This window comes from Pongo pygmaeus, chromosome 2 (assembly GCF_028885625.2).
Source record: "Pongo pygmaeus isolate AG05252 chromosome 2, NHGRI_mPonPyg2-v2.0_pri, whole genome shotgun sequence".
Classification (NCBI taxonomy): Eukaryota; Metazoa; Chordata; class Mammalia; order Primates; family Hominidae; genus Pongo; species Pongo pygmaeus.
Genome location: NC_085930.1, coordinates 43,903,513 through 43,922,327, shown reverse-complemented (window position 1 = coordinate 43,922,327; position 18,815 = coordinate 43,903,513). Strand labels below are relative to the sequence as shown.

At 38.2% G+C, this 18,815-nt stretch overlaps 1 protein-coding gene across 2 annotated transcripts in view; it reads right to left on the bottom strand.

Moving 5' to 3' along the window:
* Window positions 1-244: 244 nt before the first annotated feature.
* NECTIN3 (nectin cell adhesion molecule 3) overlaps window positions 245-18,815 on the bottom strand; it is a 132,960-nt gene continuing 114,389 nt past the window's right edge. For both annotated transcript variants that reach the window (XM_054481521.2, XM_054481525.2), the window contains exons 8-9: window positions 9,219-9,281; window positions 245-8,431 (exon numbers count right to left, since the gene is read on the bottom strand). In XM_054481521.2, the coding sequence (XP_054337496.1) occupies window positions 8,252-8,431; window positions 9,219-9,281 (243 nt within the window). In that variant the 3' untranslated portion in view covers window positions 245-8,251. The remainder of the gene's footprint in view (window positions 8,432-9,218; window positions 9,282-18,815) is intronic.

Below are 18,815 nucleotides of genomic sequence, written 5' to 3'. Positions count from 1 at the left end.
GGTATTAATTGTAAGTAATTACAATAATAAGTAACATCATATTAAAAAAAATTTCCAATGCTCCTTGAAGCATAAAAGCATTTCTACTATTATTTTAAAAATCTTTTTAAAAAGGACTAAAGTATAGAAACTTGGTTGCCATAAAAGATGTTGTTTAAATCTTAAATTTAAATTTTATAGTCATGTAATTAGGTTAATTTTTACATGTATTTTAATTTACTGATAATAATGTAAATGAAAAATCTTAGTTGATAAAAACTTTATTTAAAACATGTAGAGAATCATATAGTTCAAAGCTGCAAAAATAAAAGACAATTTCTTGTAACTTAAAAATAAAGTATATATCTAGAAACCACCACATTAACATCTACTATTTATAGTACAATCTCCAATTCAAAGCTAATCTTTGTATTTCTGTATTTTGCAACTTTTGAGCTAGAATCTTCCTCCCTATCCAACTATACTGTTATGTAACCCCATTGTTTTAACATTTAACAATACAACTTGGGTATTCTCTGACAAGCAAGAATATATACTATTGATCACTTCTATACACCAAAATAAAAACAGTTCAAATGACTAGAAACTAATTTTACAAAAGAAAAAAAAACAGGTTAGTAAAACATTTCTTTTGAAAACAATGGGTGAATTAGTATTCTAAATTGAGCTAGAGCACATTTTTGCTTGAAGACTCTCCATATTAGGCACTATGCATTTATATAGTACAGAACACTTGCAAAATGCTTTTCACCATTTATTAGGACTCACAACACCTGGGCGCTGGGGAATAGCCAGATTACCTCAGTTTACACCGGGAGAACCAAGGCACACTGTGAGATATTGCCAGGGCCAGAGTGAGACTTCATTAGCTTCTGACTTCTTGTAGGAAGAGCCAGATGTTTCTTTGTGGAGGACATTAATTTGTTTAATGATAGGAGTAAAAGTATGTGGGATTTGTTGTGGGAAAATTAATTTGGGCTCCATAAATAAAAAGTTCAGAGCATGGATAAGGTAGAGATTTCACTGTGAAAAGGGTCAATGAGGAGAAGTTAAAACCAGATATAAGGCTCTTTTCAGACAGATCACTTTTCAGAAATAAAAATAGCAAAACGAGAATAGGAAAAAAAAATAGCTATAGAGTTTCTCATTTCTAACCCAAAGGGCTTTGATAAAATCACTTTAAAAGAAGGATCTCTCTCTTAAAACAACCCTTAAACATCTTATTTTTTCCTCCTCATAAAACTCCTGTGAGGTAGAGAGCACTTACAGGGATGAAGCTAAGAAGCAAAGAAGAGTTTAAAACCACATGGATAGTGAACAGGCTGGAGCAGATGTTATGTCTTAAAGCATTGGCTTAGAAATAGAAACAGAAGGTAGAGAATAAACAGGAACTTTTATGGATGACAAGTGGAATAATCCAGGGATCTAGCAGCAACACCAGCTACTTAAGATTTCTTTTAAAAAGGACTTGGAATTTCAAGTATGCAATGAGGCCTAAAATGACAAACACTTGTCTGGGTATTGAAATGCTCAGCTGAAGGGAATATATGCAATATGTTCTCATAAGACCATGTGGGAAAAAGCAGAGGCATAAAAGAGCTACAACCTGGACAAGTGCAACCTAACACATTTAGGACAAACTGCTGTTACCTCTAGTTAAAATATAATGGGCACTGAGCCATCAATAAGGCTTGAAAGAGGAACTTAATTTAGCCTGATCAACATGCTAGGATAGGTTTTTAAAAAATACCAGTCATTACTGGAAAGGGTATTTAAAACCAAAACAATGGCGCCCATTCACTTGGAAAATCACGTACAACTCTGGTATTCATAGATCCACTGTGAGTTATTAGGGGAAATTAACTTCTGGAAGAGACACATAAACATCTCTTCATGGCTGACAGACACATCTGTAGTAGGATAGGCCACAGTTCTAAGCCAGCATAGCAAATCTGATATTCTGGATCTCCAGGGAGGCTTTCCCTCAAGGTCTCTAATCAAATTCACAGTCAAATTCCATACCATGATAATAAATACAACCAATTTAGGTCATGGTACTAAGGATCCTGCTGGGTCATAGGGCACCTGATTATAGGAACTTTATAAATTGTATTGCTGGGAAAAACCACAAGAGGACAACTGTTTGGTTTCCCATCTTTTGATGCAGCAAAAGAATGATACAGCTCACCTGGGTTTTGTTTATTAAAGATTGTGTGGGATGGCATTTATAACCTAATCATCTTAAGTCCATGAGTATATCTCCTTGGGTCCAGCCGATATGCCTCTTCTATAAATCATGTGCTAGTGGCAGCTGTAAACACAGATACAGAATGGGAGCTTTTAGAGGACAGTACCCTGCCCATTTTCAACTCATGAAAATGTTGTTTTCAGTAAATATATATGGTAATAATATTCAAAACGTCTATTCCTCTGAAATTACGGAAGTTAATCCTAAACCTCACAACTTTAAGATACAGAATGTAACTAGTACTTTTTGACGTAGGGAGGCATGTTGTTTGATATATATCATAACCTCAGCCCCCAAACACTGACTAGAATATTCCAGCGGAAGGATTAATGGGATGGATTTATTCATAACTAACGGAATGGAGAATGTTTTTGTCAATGGTAGTTCCTCTCTCCTTGAGACCCAGAGGGAACTTATATGTCATTGCCCCAATTGAAAACATATGACAAAATTTTTTATGTTCTTCTGAATTGTTTATGTTCCCTTTTATCTTTAGTCTACTCTGCTTCAAACTTCTACAGTCAAATTAAAACTTGAGTAGAGAAGAAAAACTCAAAAATAGAAAAAAACATAGAAGTAACCTAATGTTTCAAGTATTGAGAGAAGTTTGCAGGAGTGGGATTCTCTTGTACACGTGAACTGCAAAATGTTTTTTTGAGCTGCAAATTTTAAGTAGACATTTCTTTCTCTCTTACACACACACACCTAAGAATGAACAGGCTATCTGTCACTAAGGATAAATGCCAGTTCACCTCTACGCAGCAGGTTGTTGAGTTTAGAGTGGTAAAGAGCTCCACCCCACCCTAGTGTGAGGGTATAATAACCTGTGAAATCTTTAACAAGTTCTGTTATACTTGATATAATTTTAAAAAATTATTTTGGCATATGTTAATCAGTCATAATAGTTACTCTGGGGGTGCCTGCTTAACGTGTGACATATCCTAATTGGGAATACAACTTCAGGGCTATTAGCATTTGAAAAAAATTCTAGTCACTTCAGACACTACCACAAAAGCTTTATCTGTAGCTTAACACAAGAGACTTTGTTAATACGTAAATATTTCCAATGATTCATATTAATGGTGTTAAAGATATGTGGATTGGCCCAAATATTGTAGGGCACCCTAGACCTTCCACGAGCAGTGTATAAGAATCTGACAAGCCCAGCAGTTTGGGATTTCTAACTTATTCTTTTAGAAGTGAAACTAAGAATTGACTCGGCTGACTGAATCTGCTAGAATATTGCTGGATTCACTTCTAATAACTCTTCTAGGTAGGATAATGTTGGGTTGCACAGAAGGACAGAATTGGGACTTTTTCAAGCTTACAGGACAGGTTGCATGACTGTTCTGGTGCCTGCTTGCTCATAAACACACATGACGCAGCACTTGGTCTAAGACCTGATTTCAGTGTAAAGTACCACCTGGTGAGGTTGGGAGCCCTATAGCCCTCACACATTTCCATCTACTGAAGGCTACCAAAACAACCTAATAATTGTGAATGCCCAAACTGGCAAAGGCCAGGTTATAATTTTCTCTAGCGGAGGAAACCCAGTACTTTTATAGATATAACAACATTAATCCAGTCATAGTCTACAGTTGAAATAAGCTTGCAAATAGCAGCTTCTAGTTTAACGGGGATGAAAGTCCCTGGTCCTGCTATAAGGTCTGCAAATGACTTCGGAATGAAGGAAGGTCCTTGTCAGCCAAACACAGGAAGAAGAGAACCACAGAGCTGAGCCACGGGTGGGGACTGTGATGTTTCTATTTGACGCTTTTCTATTCTTCTGTCTTTTTGGATTCTTTCCAGTTGTCCAGTATAGGAGTGTCACCACTCCTGGGAGTTCAATAAAGGTGAAACAAACATAGCAATGAGCATATCGAGCACTAAATTGAGGGAGAGATGTTAGAGAGAAGTTTGTGCCCACTAAAATTGACCCAACTGAGATGGAGTGGTTATAATTATTTGGTTGGTTGTTTTTACAGCTATGGGTAATCTAATGAATATGAGAGTCTGAGCATTTGGCTTACCCATAGTAAAGTAAAAACAATGAGCATATGTACTTGCTTTTGTCTTAATAAACATTTCTCATGGTTTTATTCCATATACTGTCTTATATCTCTGCTTTAAAAATAATTTAAAAACTATATTCCCCACTCCCAAAAATAGATTTGAAAGAAGTAACAGCCAACTGATACTCAGCATGCCCTATGATTGTACAGCAGGGGAGTATGAGCCTGTCCGTCCCACAGGAGCTCCTGGGAAGAGGGCAAAACAGGAGTCTGGTTCTATTCTTTGAGATGATTCATGTAAGGTACTTGCCCTAGAACCCAATCCATACTACGTACTCAATGATGTTACTTGTTATTAGTAGAAATTTTTAAAATAAGAGCAAATACTGGTAATAGTAACATGCATTTTCAATTCTAGCTAAAGCCTAAGCAGCTAAGATTCAGACAAAAAGCTTTTCACATGACAATTATTTGTTATAGTAAAAGGAACTTCTCTAACTTGCACTTGGCTATACATGAATTCGATCAAACTGAATTTTTCATTTTGCCACTTGGTAATCCCTAGGGAAACTACAGTACTCTAAATGCTGGCAAGGGCCCTGGACGTTTAGGTTCAATATGCAACAATAACAGAGTCACAGGCATTTGTCAGTTTGAAGGAAAATTACAATTCTCCAATTTCCCATCCATTATCATCTTCTTTAACTCTCACCACAATTCTGAGAGGTTGCAAATGATACCCCGGACAGGTTAAGTGACTTGCCTGTTTGAATGGCTAGAAAGAGGTGAAGCTGGGAGTACCTGTTTTGATTCTTGGTAAATGGTCTGTCTTCCAAACTCCAGGGAATGAGGCTTAAAGGAAGGCTCTACCGTATATAAAGAATAGCACCGGAAAACCAGCATAGTGCAGGAAAAGAGTGAAAAATGGAAAACCGAATAGTGAATTTTAGACTACTGTGAAAGAGGTCTTAGGAAATCATTTGCAATAGCAGGATGAAGAAACTATCTTGTCCCTTTAAGTAAACAAGCCCATAGGAAAGTAATGGGGAAACCAGTTCATTGTAGTTTTCAGCACATTTCTTAAGTATCTATTATTTACACGTTACACAGAAGCCTAGCCCAGGTAAGAATTTTATATTACATGCCCCAAAGAGCATGGACTTCCTATACCATTGCACGTGGTGTGCAAAGAACACAGTGATCTGCTACTGTAGCAACAATGCATACTCCTGGAGCTTGGGCTGCCTACAAAATAGGCAATAAAGGCTGTGCGTTTAAGGTAAGCATGCACACCCCACCCAGAAATGCAGAGCTGCAACCATAAGTAGATAAGCGCTCTGGGGATTTATTTCTGTTTCAGAGTGTTTTACTAAACAAGTTATGGAAAGAGTATCTAATATCAGCTATGGATTATTCCCTAAACCTCAGTCGCTGACCTTTAAGAACCTAACTTCCAAATTTAAATGGCATCATCAAGTAGTCTAGGCTCCAAATTTAGAGATCAACAGGCTACTTTTGGATGGCAATTTTTGGTAGAGAGGGCTGGTTATCAAACCCTTTTAAAGCTGCTTACTATTTAGCCCAGTTTTTAGAGAGAACAGATGGAAGGCACCAGGATAAGCTATTATAGAGCTTATATGACCTGTGTAAAGGGCCAAGAGCCATAACATCTATCAGTTTGTTAAAGAAGTATCATAGCTGACACAAAGGCAAAGAAGATATTGAACTCACTAGCTGCAGGAGAGGTGAGACTACATCCTGAAATTTCTTTTCCATAACTACACTGAGAATTTTAAAAGGTAGACAGTGGGTTCCTCAAGGTATGGAGGGTGCTGAAGACAGGCCACAGGGCTCCTGAGAACCAGCATTCCCAGATCCCTTTCTCTGGTGCAAATGAAGACAGCTACTCCCCTAGGTCTATAGTATGCTTTTGTGAACTAGTTCAACAATTTGCTTCCCAGCAGGACCCTGGAAACCATCCCCAACATGTAAGACATTGACATTTTTAAAGCTTTCTAAAGGAGCTGATGTACTCCCTTATTGCCTCCATAACATCTAGTGTTTATGAAACACTTCCCTGTCAAGCAGAGCTCTGATCACAGCCATCCTCCTATTGGAAAACAAATGCCAGGATTCCTACACCTTCAGTTATACTAACTCAGTGTTGGCCTTCCAAATAATAAAGTTGGATATTTTCTTTGCTACAAAGGGCAGTACTCTCCTACTCTGAGGTAGCACAGTAGCAATGGGCGTCCTCGAAATTCACCCTTTGATCCTTACAGCTACAGACTTTAAAACTGCTAATTACCTAGCTAAAGCATTGAGTTGAAATCTAAGCATCCTGTCTCCCAGAGTTGCTGGTCACTCGTGTAAATGGGGGAGAATATATTTCTGCTGTAGAACTACCTAGATAATTTGATAAAGCATGGCAACTAGAAAGAAGAAACAAACACACAAAGAAGAACTAGAGCCAGCACGACATAAATTATAACGTATCTTTGGCATCTCATTAGAAATCTATGCTAACATTCTCCTCTACCCTTGAAGTTAGGCTGGAAATATAATTTATGTATTTTATTGCTTATGTCACTCTTTCCTAAACACTCTGTAGTATTTTCTATACCTCTGACACACCTCTAACCTTCCAGAATACAAAGTGAGATGCTTTCCTTAAGACGTGAGAGAAGCGATGGACATTCATGTGAAACTACATTCCCTCCACCTCTGCTCTGTAATTACCTCACTGTAATTACTACTGTCAATCTCAGGAATGGGAAGCTGGCAAAGGGAGATGAGAAAACTCAAGACACATTTACAGACACTAAAGTGTTGCGGGATACCCTAGTAGATAAATCATTATATTATTTACTTTTTAGCATCTCTTGACTCTTGGTGACCAGGTAAAGTAGGGGAGAAGGGATAAAAAACATGTCAGTTTAACATACATGCCATATTGAAGTGCCTTTTAAGTTTTCTAAATTTTCACCTAGCTTTTAAGAGCAGAAATTATTTCATGGTGACTTGCCAGCAGGCTTTTCTGAGGTAGATAAAACATGGATGATAAGTAGTCTGAAGAATGCAGAAGGGGAGGTGAAGACTGTATGGCTGGGATTAGTTTGAAAGAAATCTCAGAAGTGAAAGCTGAGCCTGTCATGTACAATATTAGAGAAAAGAGGAACAAGGTTAAAGGCTGTACACCATTTAAACAAGGTTTTTAGAATTTAATAGGTGCAAAATAGGCTAATCTAGCTAGTAAAGAACAGGACTGTAGGTACAGTGACAGAGCAAAAGAAGAGCCTTTGTTACATACAGCTAGTCAAAAGTAGGCAGAAAACAGCAAGAGATATGTATCCCTCAGGACCTCAGTGTTCAACAAGGAATATACATCATAATAACACGAAGGTTTAAAAGCAACCAACAGGCTTGAAGGTTTCAACTGCCTTTTGTTGCTGTTTGGATGAAGAGCAAATTTTGCCTCTTTCCTCAGGCCTCTGTTTGTACACAGGTATTGTAATTGTATTAAGCATGTCAGGGAAATCCAAATCCCAGCTAAATAATTAGTGAAATAGATTCTGAACTCATTTTTATGCCCGTGTGAATTACAGATGAACAGACTAGCATGCCTGAGACCCAATGAGGTTAATAGTACCAGCTGGGGCCTTTCTTTCTGGAGAATCACTGCAGTTATCACAGGCAGATGCCGTACTGTTAAATGAAAATGCCATTGTAGGCCAAATGTTAGCAGTTAAACACCATCGTCACAGAAACACACAAAGCTATAGTCAAGTTCACAAACACAGCTGGTGGTTAAGAAACCCTTAATGAAGAAAAGAAATTTGCTATTGGCTTTACGTCATTCATTAAGACTTCCAATACCCTTAGAGTGGGACTGTTCTTATATGAGAGACAGTAAAATAACTATTGGCCTTAGTTTCTCTCCCCAATGTAAGAATAAACATTTGTTAGAACGTCCATTGGAAAAAGAGAAAAGTCACACATAATGTTCTCGTGGGTCGATGTAGACTCTCTTAGGGTCGTTATTTTGATGATGTTTGCCAGGGCTCCGGTCTTGGTAGCACATCTGATTGTAAAGGGGGTACATCTGCTGAATGCCATCTTCCCCAACTGGATTCTCATCTTCATAGTCAAAACTCCTGCTATTTAGTCCATTCTAAAAAATTCAAACATTGCTTACATTAGCAGAGCAGCTGTTTGCATTTTTCTAGCACTGGTAAAAACAGGCAAGAATAGAATTCACTACAGTGTAGTGTCCCTGATTCATTATGCCAAAAACTATTGAATGGCAAGGTAAAGTTCAACAACTTATATTTTCCAGTCATTTGTTGCTTACAATACCCTGAATAAGAATAGTAGCATCTCCTAAATACAAAATTGTGACTAATGGGGACTGGGATCAGTTTCACATTTTAAAATTTGGAGTTGCTATCAGTTAAGGTAAACTGGAGAAGAACGGGGTTATAAACCTCAGGAGTCTCTCAAGCAAGGCTCAAGCTTGAAATGAACATATGAGACATACAGAGAATTAAGCCAACCAAACAAAAGAAACCTCGCCTCAGCTCTGGGGAACTGGGGAAAGGACACAGCAAAATGAACTGGCATTTGAACATATGCCTGATAAAACTGAAAAGAAACTCTCCCAAAAATATCCTCTTGTCTTGACCTTTCCTTCTGGCTTGACCTTGCCACAGCTAGCACTTATAAAATGAACCCCCCATAATGTTCTGTGGTGTCTCTGGGACAGACTCTTCTGCCCGTTATTGGTTTCATAAAACTTGATTACTTCTAAGAGTAAAATTCAAGGACTACCAGATCTTAGCAGAGACACTCAAATAGGGGAAAGATGAATAAAATGAACTTGTATACAATTAAATGATATTTTAATAAGCATGTTAGCTACCAGCTCCACCTGGGCTGATACCCACAACATAGTTACTTACAGAGTGCTGAAGATTGCCAACTTCTCTTTCTTTGAACTGAGTCTGTAAAGGCAAGTGTTCAGGCTGGAAGAAAACACAAAAAGACGTGCACTGTAAAACACATGGCAAAACATATCAACCACTAAGATTCCTATTTTTAAAAGAGCCAATCATGTCTTGTTATAAATGTCTACCAACTAAGCAAAATGTTCCACATGAGAGTAAGAAAAGCAACCATATATATATTTTTTAAATTATACTTTAAGTTTTAGGGTACATGTGCACAGTTCTTATGGGGAATGCCAGACTCTTCCTTTTGTAACCTTGGGAGATGGTCAGTTTCTTATCAGGAATGCTAGAGTCCCACTTTAGCAACCTTGGGAGACATTGTTCAAGGAGGTAAACGTTAGGCTTTGCCTTTTATGGTTAGGAATTCAGCTTGGCTCGGTAAGTTAGGAGGGGGCAGCTTTCTGCTATGTGACTTGGGTCAGCTTGTTAAGGGAGGTAAGAGGGTAGGGGAGGAAATATGCCCGGACATGTGAGGCCCATGGAGATCCTGGGCTCTGCGTCTCGTCTACCGGGACCTGTGCTGTCTCAAGAGGAACACTGACAAAGCCCTGAAGGAGAAGACTGAAACCACTCATTTAGAGGAGAATGTAGGAGGGCTAACAGATTATTTGAATGTGTGATAGGGAGTAGATATAGCAAATTAGGGACATGTTGATTTTGAGATCCCTATAATAATTTAGAAGTAGAGATGTTCAGTGTTTTTAGGTCTCTGTGATATAGAAGTAGTATAAAAATATGGCTTGAGAGCTTAGAATGGGGTTTGTGTTGAAGATGTGGATTTTGCTAATCAACATATTAGTGCCAGTGTGATTCATGGATGTGGATGAGGTACTCTTGTGAGAGTACATGGGATAATAAGAAAAGAGCTCTGGGGGCAGACAGGCAATACTGGAAAATACTGATCAGTCTTTAGAGAGTCCAGAAGAGAATTGGGACAAAGTGGTATACTGGCAGCCAAGGGAGAAAAGAGGTTTGATATCTTTATAAAATTTCTTGCATGCTTTATAATACCTGTTGCATAGTCTTAGAGGGATTTAACAATCCAGTCATTAAAGGAAATTTCTTCTCTGAAATCGGCCACACTTGATGCTGACCCTCGTTCTGTCACCAACAATATTACTTTCCTTTTAGCAATTTATTTTTTTATTTTTATTTTTTATTATTATTATACTTTAAGTTTTAGGGTACATGTGCACAATGTGCAGGTTAGTTACATATGTATACATGTGCCATGCTGGTGTGCTGCACCCCTTAACTCGTCATTTAGCATTAGGTATATCTAATGCTATCCCTCCCCCCTCCCCCCACCCCACAACAGTCCCCAGAGTGTGATGTTCCCCTTCCTGTGTCCATGTGTTCTCATTGTTCAATTCCCATCTATGAGTGAGAACATGCAGTGTTTGGTTTTTTGTCCTTGCAATAGTTTACTGAGAACGATGATTTCCAATTTCATCCATGTCCCTACAAAGGACATGAACTCATCATTTTTTATGGCTGCATAGTATTCCATGGTGTACATATGCCACATTTTCTTAATCCAGTCTATCATTGTTGGACATTTGGGTTGGTTCCAAGTCTTTGCTATTGTGAATAGTGCCGCAACAAACACACATGTGCATGTGTCTTTATATTTATAGCAGCATGATTTTATAGTCCTTTGGGTATATACCCAGTAATGGGATGGCTGGGTCAAATGGATCTCTCGGCAGAAACTCTACAAGCCAGAAGAGAGTGGGGGCCAATATTCAACATTCTTAAAGAAAAGAATTTTCAACCCAGAATTTCATATCCAGCCAAACTAAGCTTCATAAGTGAAGGAGAAATAAAATACTTTACAGACAAGCAAATGCTAAGAGATTTTGTCACCACCAGGCCTGCCCTAAAAGAGCTCCTGAAGGAAGCACTAAACATGGAAAGGCACAACTGGTACCAGCTGCTGCAAAATCATGCCAAAATGTAAAGACCATCGAGACTAGGAAGAAACTGCATCAACTAATGAGCAAAATAACCAGCTAACATCATAATGACAGGATCAAATTCACACATAACAATATTAACTTTAAATGTAAATGGACTAAATGCTCCAATTAAAAGACACAGACTGGCAAATTGGATAAAGAGTCAAGACCCATCAGTGTGCTGTATTCAGGAAACCCATCTCACATGCAGAGACACACATAGGCTCAAAATAAAAGGATGGAGGAAGATCTACCAAGCAAATGGAAAACAAAAAAAGGCAGGGGTTGCAATCCTAGTCTCTGATAAAACAGACTTTAAACCAACAAAGATCAAAAGAGACAAAGAAGGCCATTACATAATGGTAAAGGGATCGATTCAACAAGAAGAGCTAACTATCCTAAATATATATGCACCCAATACAGGAGCACCCAGATTCATAAAGCAAGTCCTGAGTGACCTACAAAGAGACTTAGACTCCCACACAATAATAATGGGAGACTTTAACACCCCACTGTCAACATTAGACAGATCAACGAGACAGAAAGTTAACAAGGATATCCAGGAATTGAACTCAGCTCTGCACCAAGCTGACCTAACAGACATCTACAGAACTCTCCACCCCAAATCAACAGAATATACATTCTTTTCAGCACCACACCACACCTATTCCAAAATTGACCACATACTTGGAAATAAAGCTCTCCTCAGCAAATGTAAAAGAACAGAAATTATAACAAACTGTCTCTCAGACCACAGTGCAATCAAACTAGAACTCAGGATTAAGAAACTCACTCAAAACCGCTCAACTACATGGAAACTGAACAACCTGCTCCTGAATGACTACTGGGTACATAACGAAATGAAGGCAGAAATAAAGATGTTCTTTGAAACCAATGAGAACAAAGACACAACATACCAGAATCTCTGGGACATATTCAAAGCAGTGCGTAGGGGGAAATTTATAGCACTAAATGCCCACAAGAGAAAGCAGGAAAGATCTAAAATTGACACCCTAACATCACAATTAAAAGAACTAGAAAAGCAAGAGCAAACACATTCAAAAGCTAGCAGAAGGCAAGAAATAACTAAAATCAGAGCAGAACTGAAGGAAATAGAGACATAAAAAATCCTTCAAAAAATTAATGAATCCTGGAGCTGGCTTTTTGAAAAGATCAACAAAATTGATAGGCCGCTAGCAAGACTAATAAAGAAAAAAAGAGAGATGAATCAAATAGATGCAATAAAAAATGATAAAGGGGATATCACCACCGATCCCACAGAAATACAAACTACCATCAGAGAATACTATAAACACCTCTATGCAAATAAAGTAGAAAATCTAGAAGAAATGGATAAATTCCTCGACACATACACTCTCCCAAGACTAAACCAGGAAGAAGTTGAATCTCTGAATAGACCAATAACAGGATCTGAAATTGTGGCAATAATCAATAGCTTACCAACCGAAAAGAGTCCAGGACCAGATGGATTCACAGCCGAATTCTACCAGAGGTACAAGGAGGAACTGGTACCATTCCTCTGAAACTATTCCAATCAATAGAAAAAGAGGGAATCCTCCCTAACTCATTTTATGAGGCCAGCATCATCCTGATACCAAAGCCTGGCAGAGACACAACCAAAAAAGAGAATTTTAGACCAATATCCTTGATGAACATTGATGCAAAAATCCGCAACCATATTTTTTTAAGAGTTTCACTCACTCTCTCCTGGCTCTTGACTTCTGGAGAGAAGAAAATATAGGGCTGGGCACAGTGGCTCTTGCCTGTAATCCTAGCACTTTGGGAGGCCAAGGCAGGTGGATAACTTGAGGCCAGAAGTTTGAGACCAACCTGATCAACATGGTGAAACTCCGTCTCTACTAAAAATACAAAAATTAGCCAGGCGTGGTGGTACACACCTGTAATCCCAGCTATTTGGGAGGCTGAGGCAGGAGAATTGTTTGAATTGGGGAAGCAGAGGTTACAGTGAGCCATGATCGTACCACTGTACTCCAGCCTGGGCTACAGAGCAACCAAGATTCGGTTTCAAAAAGAAAAGAAAATATAGACAACATCTGCTGCAGAAGTTCTCATGCAAACTTGTTTACATCTTACATGAGGGTGAGCTCACCACAGAAGGTCTCCTGTCTTTTCTCAGAAGGGTCTGATATTTTGAATCAGGTAAAAGTGGTTTGGGGTGGTAATGAGATTATTTTTTGTCTTTATACATAGATTTAAAGGATATATGATCAACCTTTTCTTGCTTGCTACTCTCCCATCCTTATCCCCACCCTCACCCCACACAGATTATAAAGGGAGTTCATTTTCAAACCTCACCCTAAGAAGAAATTTTTTCAGTTTTCCTCGGCTTACAAACACATGACTTACCCTTGAGACTTCAGTTCAAATATCATCTCTTTCATGAAGCCTTGCACAACACCCTTGAGCAGAGATGGCCACCCTTTTCTGTGCTTTCATAGCATTTATTATCACATTTATAAGTCTACTTGCTTTTCTCCTTTTCCAGATTGAGAGTGCTGGTTGAAGTGTTTCATAAACATTATCTCACCTAATCTTTATACATATAATACTTCAACAAAACTAGTATCTTTATTTTACAGATGACTAAAACTGAGGCTTAGTTACGCAAGTTGTCTCCAGTCACACAACTGGTAAGTGGTAAATAGTGATTCAAATGTGGCTTTGTCTAATTCCAAATTCTGTATTTTCACATCCCTGCTTTCATTTTAGTGTCTGGAAAATAGATGTTCAGTCAATATAATAAAATAATGCCTGAATGTCTCCACATGCAGGCATATCTATCAACAAGCTCTGCATTTCACTGTCTTTGCTCATACTGTCCCTTTTGGTTTGGAAGGACGAATCTCTGGGAGTAGAAATTCTACCTGTCCAACATGGCCTGACTAAAGTCATTCTTTTTTTCACAAGGCTTGTCCACATTGCCTGTCAAAGTTAATCTCTTTACTCCTAGGTTTTCCTATTGTTCTTGTTTTTATCTCTATTATAGCACACATCATGACTGTCTTGTTTTATAGTCCCTAATGTAACTTTCAACTCTAGTAAGTAGTGAGCCTTACTTAGCCATTGCTAATGGTCTGAATGTTTGTGTACTCTCAAAATTCGTATGTTGAAACCTAATCGCAATGTGATAGTACTAAAAGGTGGGGCCTTTGGGAGGTGAATAGGGTATAAAAGTGGAGCTGTCATAAATGGGATTAATGCCCTTACAAGGGATTGAAGAGATCAGAGCTCTTCTCTTCCTTTTTATGAAGTTATAGTGAGAAGACAGCCATCTATTAGGAATAAGGCCTTCGCCAGACACTAAGTCTGCTGATACCTTCACCTTGGACTTCCCATCCTCTAGAAGTATAAGAAATACATTTCTGTTGTTTGTTAGCTACCTAGTTTACAGTGTTTTGATACAGAAGCCTGAACAGACTAACATAGTCATCCTCCTCCATCCCTCTACCTTAATGTGGGTTTGTGCAATAAGAATAGTTCACTAATGAATTTATTGGAATCTAAACTATCATCAATTCTTGATGTCTTATGTCAAGGTTATCTATATCATAAATTATGTGACATGTTCACTCCTCCTGTCAAAGTCAGCTTAATTCTACAGTGCTTCCCACATGATCAGGTGATATTAACAGTACACACTGGTAAAAGTCCAAGGCAGGGGCAGTCATGGATGTATGGCCAATCACACAGGGCCCCTGGGGTTTAATGCTTTTAATACTTAGCAGTTGCCATCTAAGATTTCTTAATAATTTCACTGTTAATTTCTGTTGTAAGTGGTCTAATGAGACAAAAAAGCATGCTTCAGGGACTTGTAGGCTAGGCTCACAGGCATCCCTGCCTCCTGCTATCTGTGTGGTTCTTGGCCACTGCTACCCCATCTTGCTGCCCCAGGTCCTACCTGGCCTCCCCCTCCCTGTCCTCTCTCCAGTGACTGCTGCTGTCCTCAGCCCAGGCAGATATGCCTGGGCATTGGTTCAGGTGCACATGCCCACAGTCATGGTGCATATGGCAGGTGCCTGGAGGCCATGTCCCAGTGAAGATGAGACTCTCATTCACCCCCTATCTAGGTACCTAATAATGTCATCTTGACAGCCTTAATTTTTGAACATGGGGCCCAGCATTTTCATTTTGCAGTGTGCCTCAGGAATTATGTAGCTAGTCCTGGTCAAAGGAAAATAGACTTGGGAAAAAATACCTTATATTAAAATCAGCGTTTTCATTTGTTTCTTTGCCATTTATTATTCTCCATCCATTAATACAGATAATTAAGAAATGATTTCATATCACTCACTGCTGCATCTAACTTGACAAGAGGTGGTTGTAATCAGAAGCTTCTCTGTAAAGGGGGTGGATGTGAATTTCCTAAGCCATGAGAAGAGTTAATCCATTTTTTTTACAGTGGTATCTGGATATCTTTAAAAAATCAATTTACAATCTCATTTTCTCCCACTTCAAGTTTCCCTTTATTATAATAATAAAACCTAAATACATTTGTGTTGATTCGTAGGACAAGTCAGTAGAAGCCATCATAACCCACTACCTCTTTTACCAGCATCAAGGAACCTCTGACAGACATGCCACAGTCTGCTCATACCATTTTCTTCAGCAGTCCCTCATGTCTAACAGTGTGACTTAATTTCTAAGTCTGACACTTGTAGAAGGAAAAGGCAATTTAAGTGATGTTCTAAGCAACCTTGGCTTCCAAGAAGTAAACAGTAGCTACCAAATGGAGGGCAATCAAAGATTTCCGGTGGTTGTTTCCATTCCTTAACAGTAGTACAATCATGTTGAAAAGTTAAAAAAAAAAAAAAGGAAAAGAAATCTTGAACATAGCCTCTGGTAACAACATAGTCCTTGCCTATTCCTTGTGGCAGTGTGGGGGAAAGCAGGGGTACAGTCAACACTGAAAGGGAGCATATTCTAGGAACACAGTGTTTATGGCCTCAAGAGTTCAAGGGAATATTTGGTTGGAAGATGTGCTGTTCTATGCTTTTATTTAAAATTCCAAATGGTAAATTTAACATGACCAGAAAATAAATGATCATTCACACTTTGCTGAACACCCTGGGTTAAGAACTGTATTTGGTCATCACCTATTAAATGTGGTAACAACTTTCAAGTCTCTGGAAGTCAGTAATGTAGTGTCATAAGTAACAATATAACAAGTATTAATAGTATTTGAGAACTACAGAGATAATCTGTCTATTCTGCTTCAATACAAACAGATTTTAAAAGCCATAGCTTTATGAGTAATAACAACATTGCTGTCTTTTTCTCATGGTAGAAGACTTTTTTAAATAGCCAGAAGTGGGTGCATTTGACAATAAAGGACAAGAAGCGAAAGTTCTCAGACCTGAACAGGAAAAAATGGTGCCTGGACACTACAAACAATCTTCATGTGCACTGATTGGACAATAAGTGAATGGGTTTCTTTTCTCTATCCCATATTCTGAATCTTCATCATTAAATCATTGTAACTTTTGTAATATAATATTTAGTAAAATTGTGTATGCAGAAAAGGACCCAACACACCCTAAAAAAGGCCCTGCATTAGGGAATTGGGCTATGGAAAGCATTATGTATCTGTTTCTGCACTGTGTGGCTATCTAATCTCTGACAAGATTTTGTGACATTGGCTCAATATATAAGGAACTTAAATCTAATGGCAGATGAGTACATGCTCTTTCTGTCAATCCACAGACCACCTGAAATGTTGCATATACTAGCGTCTCTTTTTATTTAATCAACTTTATTTTTTAGTGGTTTTAAGTTCACAGAAAAGTTCAGTGGAAAGTACAAATAATTCCCACATATTCCCTGCCCCCATGACACAAACTCCACAACTATGAACATACTTGCACCACAGTGGCACATTTGTTACCACTGATGCACCTTCTCACACATCATCACTTAAAGTTTATAGTTTACATTCGAGTTCACTCTTGGTGTTGTAACAAACGGATTTTAACAAATGGATCACGACATGATCTACTCTTCTAGTATCATGCAGAATAATTTAACGTGCCTGAAAATCTCCTGTGTTCCACCATCCTCCCTAGCCACCCAACCTATAGCAATAACTTATCTTTTTCCAGTCTCTATTGTTTTGCCTTTTCCACAGTATCATATAGTGGAAATCATTCAGCATGTAGCTTTTTCAGATCTTTCACTCTGTAATATGCATTTAACGTTACCCCATGTCTTTTCATGGCTTGATGGCTTATTCCTTTTTAGCACTAAATAATATTCCATTGTCTGAATATACCAGTTCATTTATTCATTTGCATATTGGTTACTTACAAGTTTTGGAAATTATGAATTGAGCTGCTATAAACATTCATATGCAAGTTTTGCATGAACGTAAGTTTTCACATCATATGGGTAAATATTAAGGAGTGTGATTTGCTAGGTTATATGGTAAGAGTATGCTTAATTGTTGTTTTTATGTAAAGATAGAGTCTTGCTCTGTCACCCAGGCTGGAGAGTAGTGGTACAATCATGGTTCACTGCAGTCTCAAACACCTGAGTTCAAGCGATCCTCCTCCCTCAGCCTCCCAAGTAGCTGGGACTACAGGCACACACCACCATGCCTGGCTAATTTTTTCAATTTATTTTTTGTAGAGACAGGGTATTGCTATATTGCCCAGGCTCGTCTCAAACTCCTGGTGTCAAATGATCCTCCCACAATGTTGGGATTACAGGCATGAGGTATATGCTTAGTTTTTTAAGAAAATGCCAAACTGTCTCCCAAAGCATCTATACCATTTTGTATTCCCACCAGTAATGAATGAGAGTCTCAGCTGCTCCATGTCCTCAACAGGATTTGGTATTTAAAAAAAATAATAATTAACAAAATATCTATATTTGAAAAGTGTCTTAAGTAATACTGTACATATGTTTGGTGACTAATATATATGTACTGAATAAAACTATAATACTTTAACTGATGGATACACAGCATATATTATTCTATTATTCTTGTATCTTTTCCTAGAAAGCCTTGGGCTACTCTAAATCTGTAATACATATTTCAACTTCTCTACTTACACGTACTATATTATAGCAATTTCTATTGAGTTATAATCCATATTCACTCTCCTGATTTGCTAAAGTCACAGAGGCTTTCATCTCTAGTTTCTAAAGTGCTAATACTAGTTTTTTTCAGGCTTGTTTTTAACTTTTAAGTTCAGGGGTACATATGCAGGTTTGTTACATAGGTTAATTGTGTATCATGGGGATCTAATGTACAGATTATTTCATCACCCAGGTAACAGGCATAGTATCCAATAGGTAGGAGTTGACTTTTTGTATAACGTGTAAGGAAGGGGTCCAGTTTCGATTTTCTGTATATGGCTAGCCATTTACCCTAGCATCATTTATTGAATACAGAGTCCTTTCCTCCTTGCTTGTTTTTTGTTGACTTCGTCAAAGATCAGATGATGTTAGCTGCACAGCTTTATTTTTGGGCTCTCCATTCTGTCGTATTGGTCTATTATGTTTTTGTACCAGTACTACGCTGTTTTGGTTACTGTAGCCTTGTAATACAGTT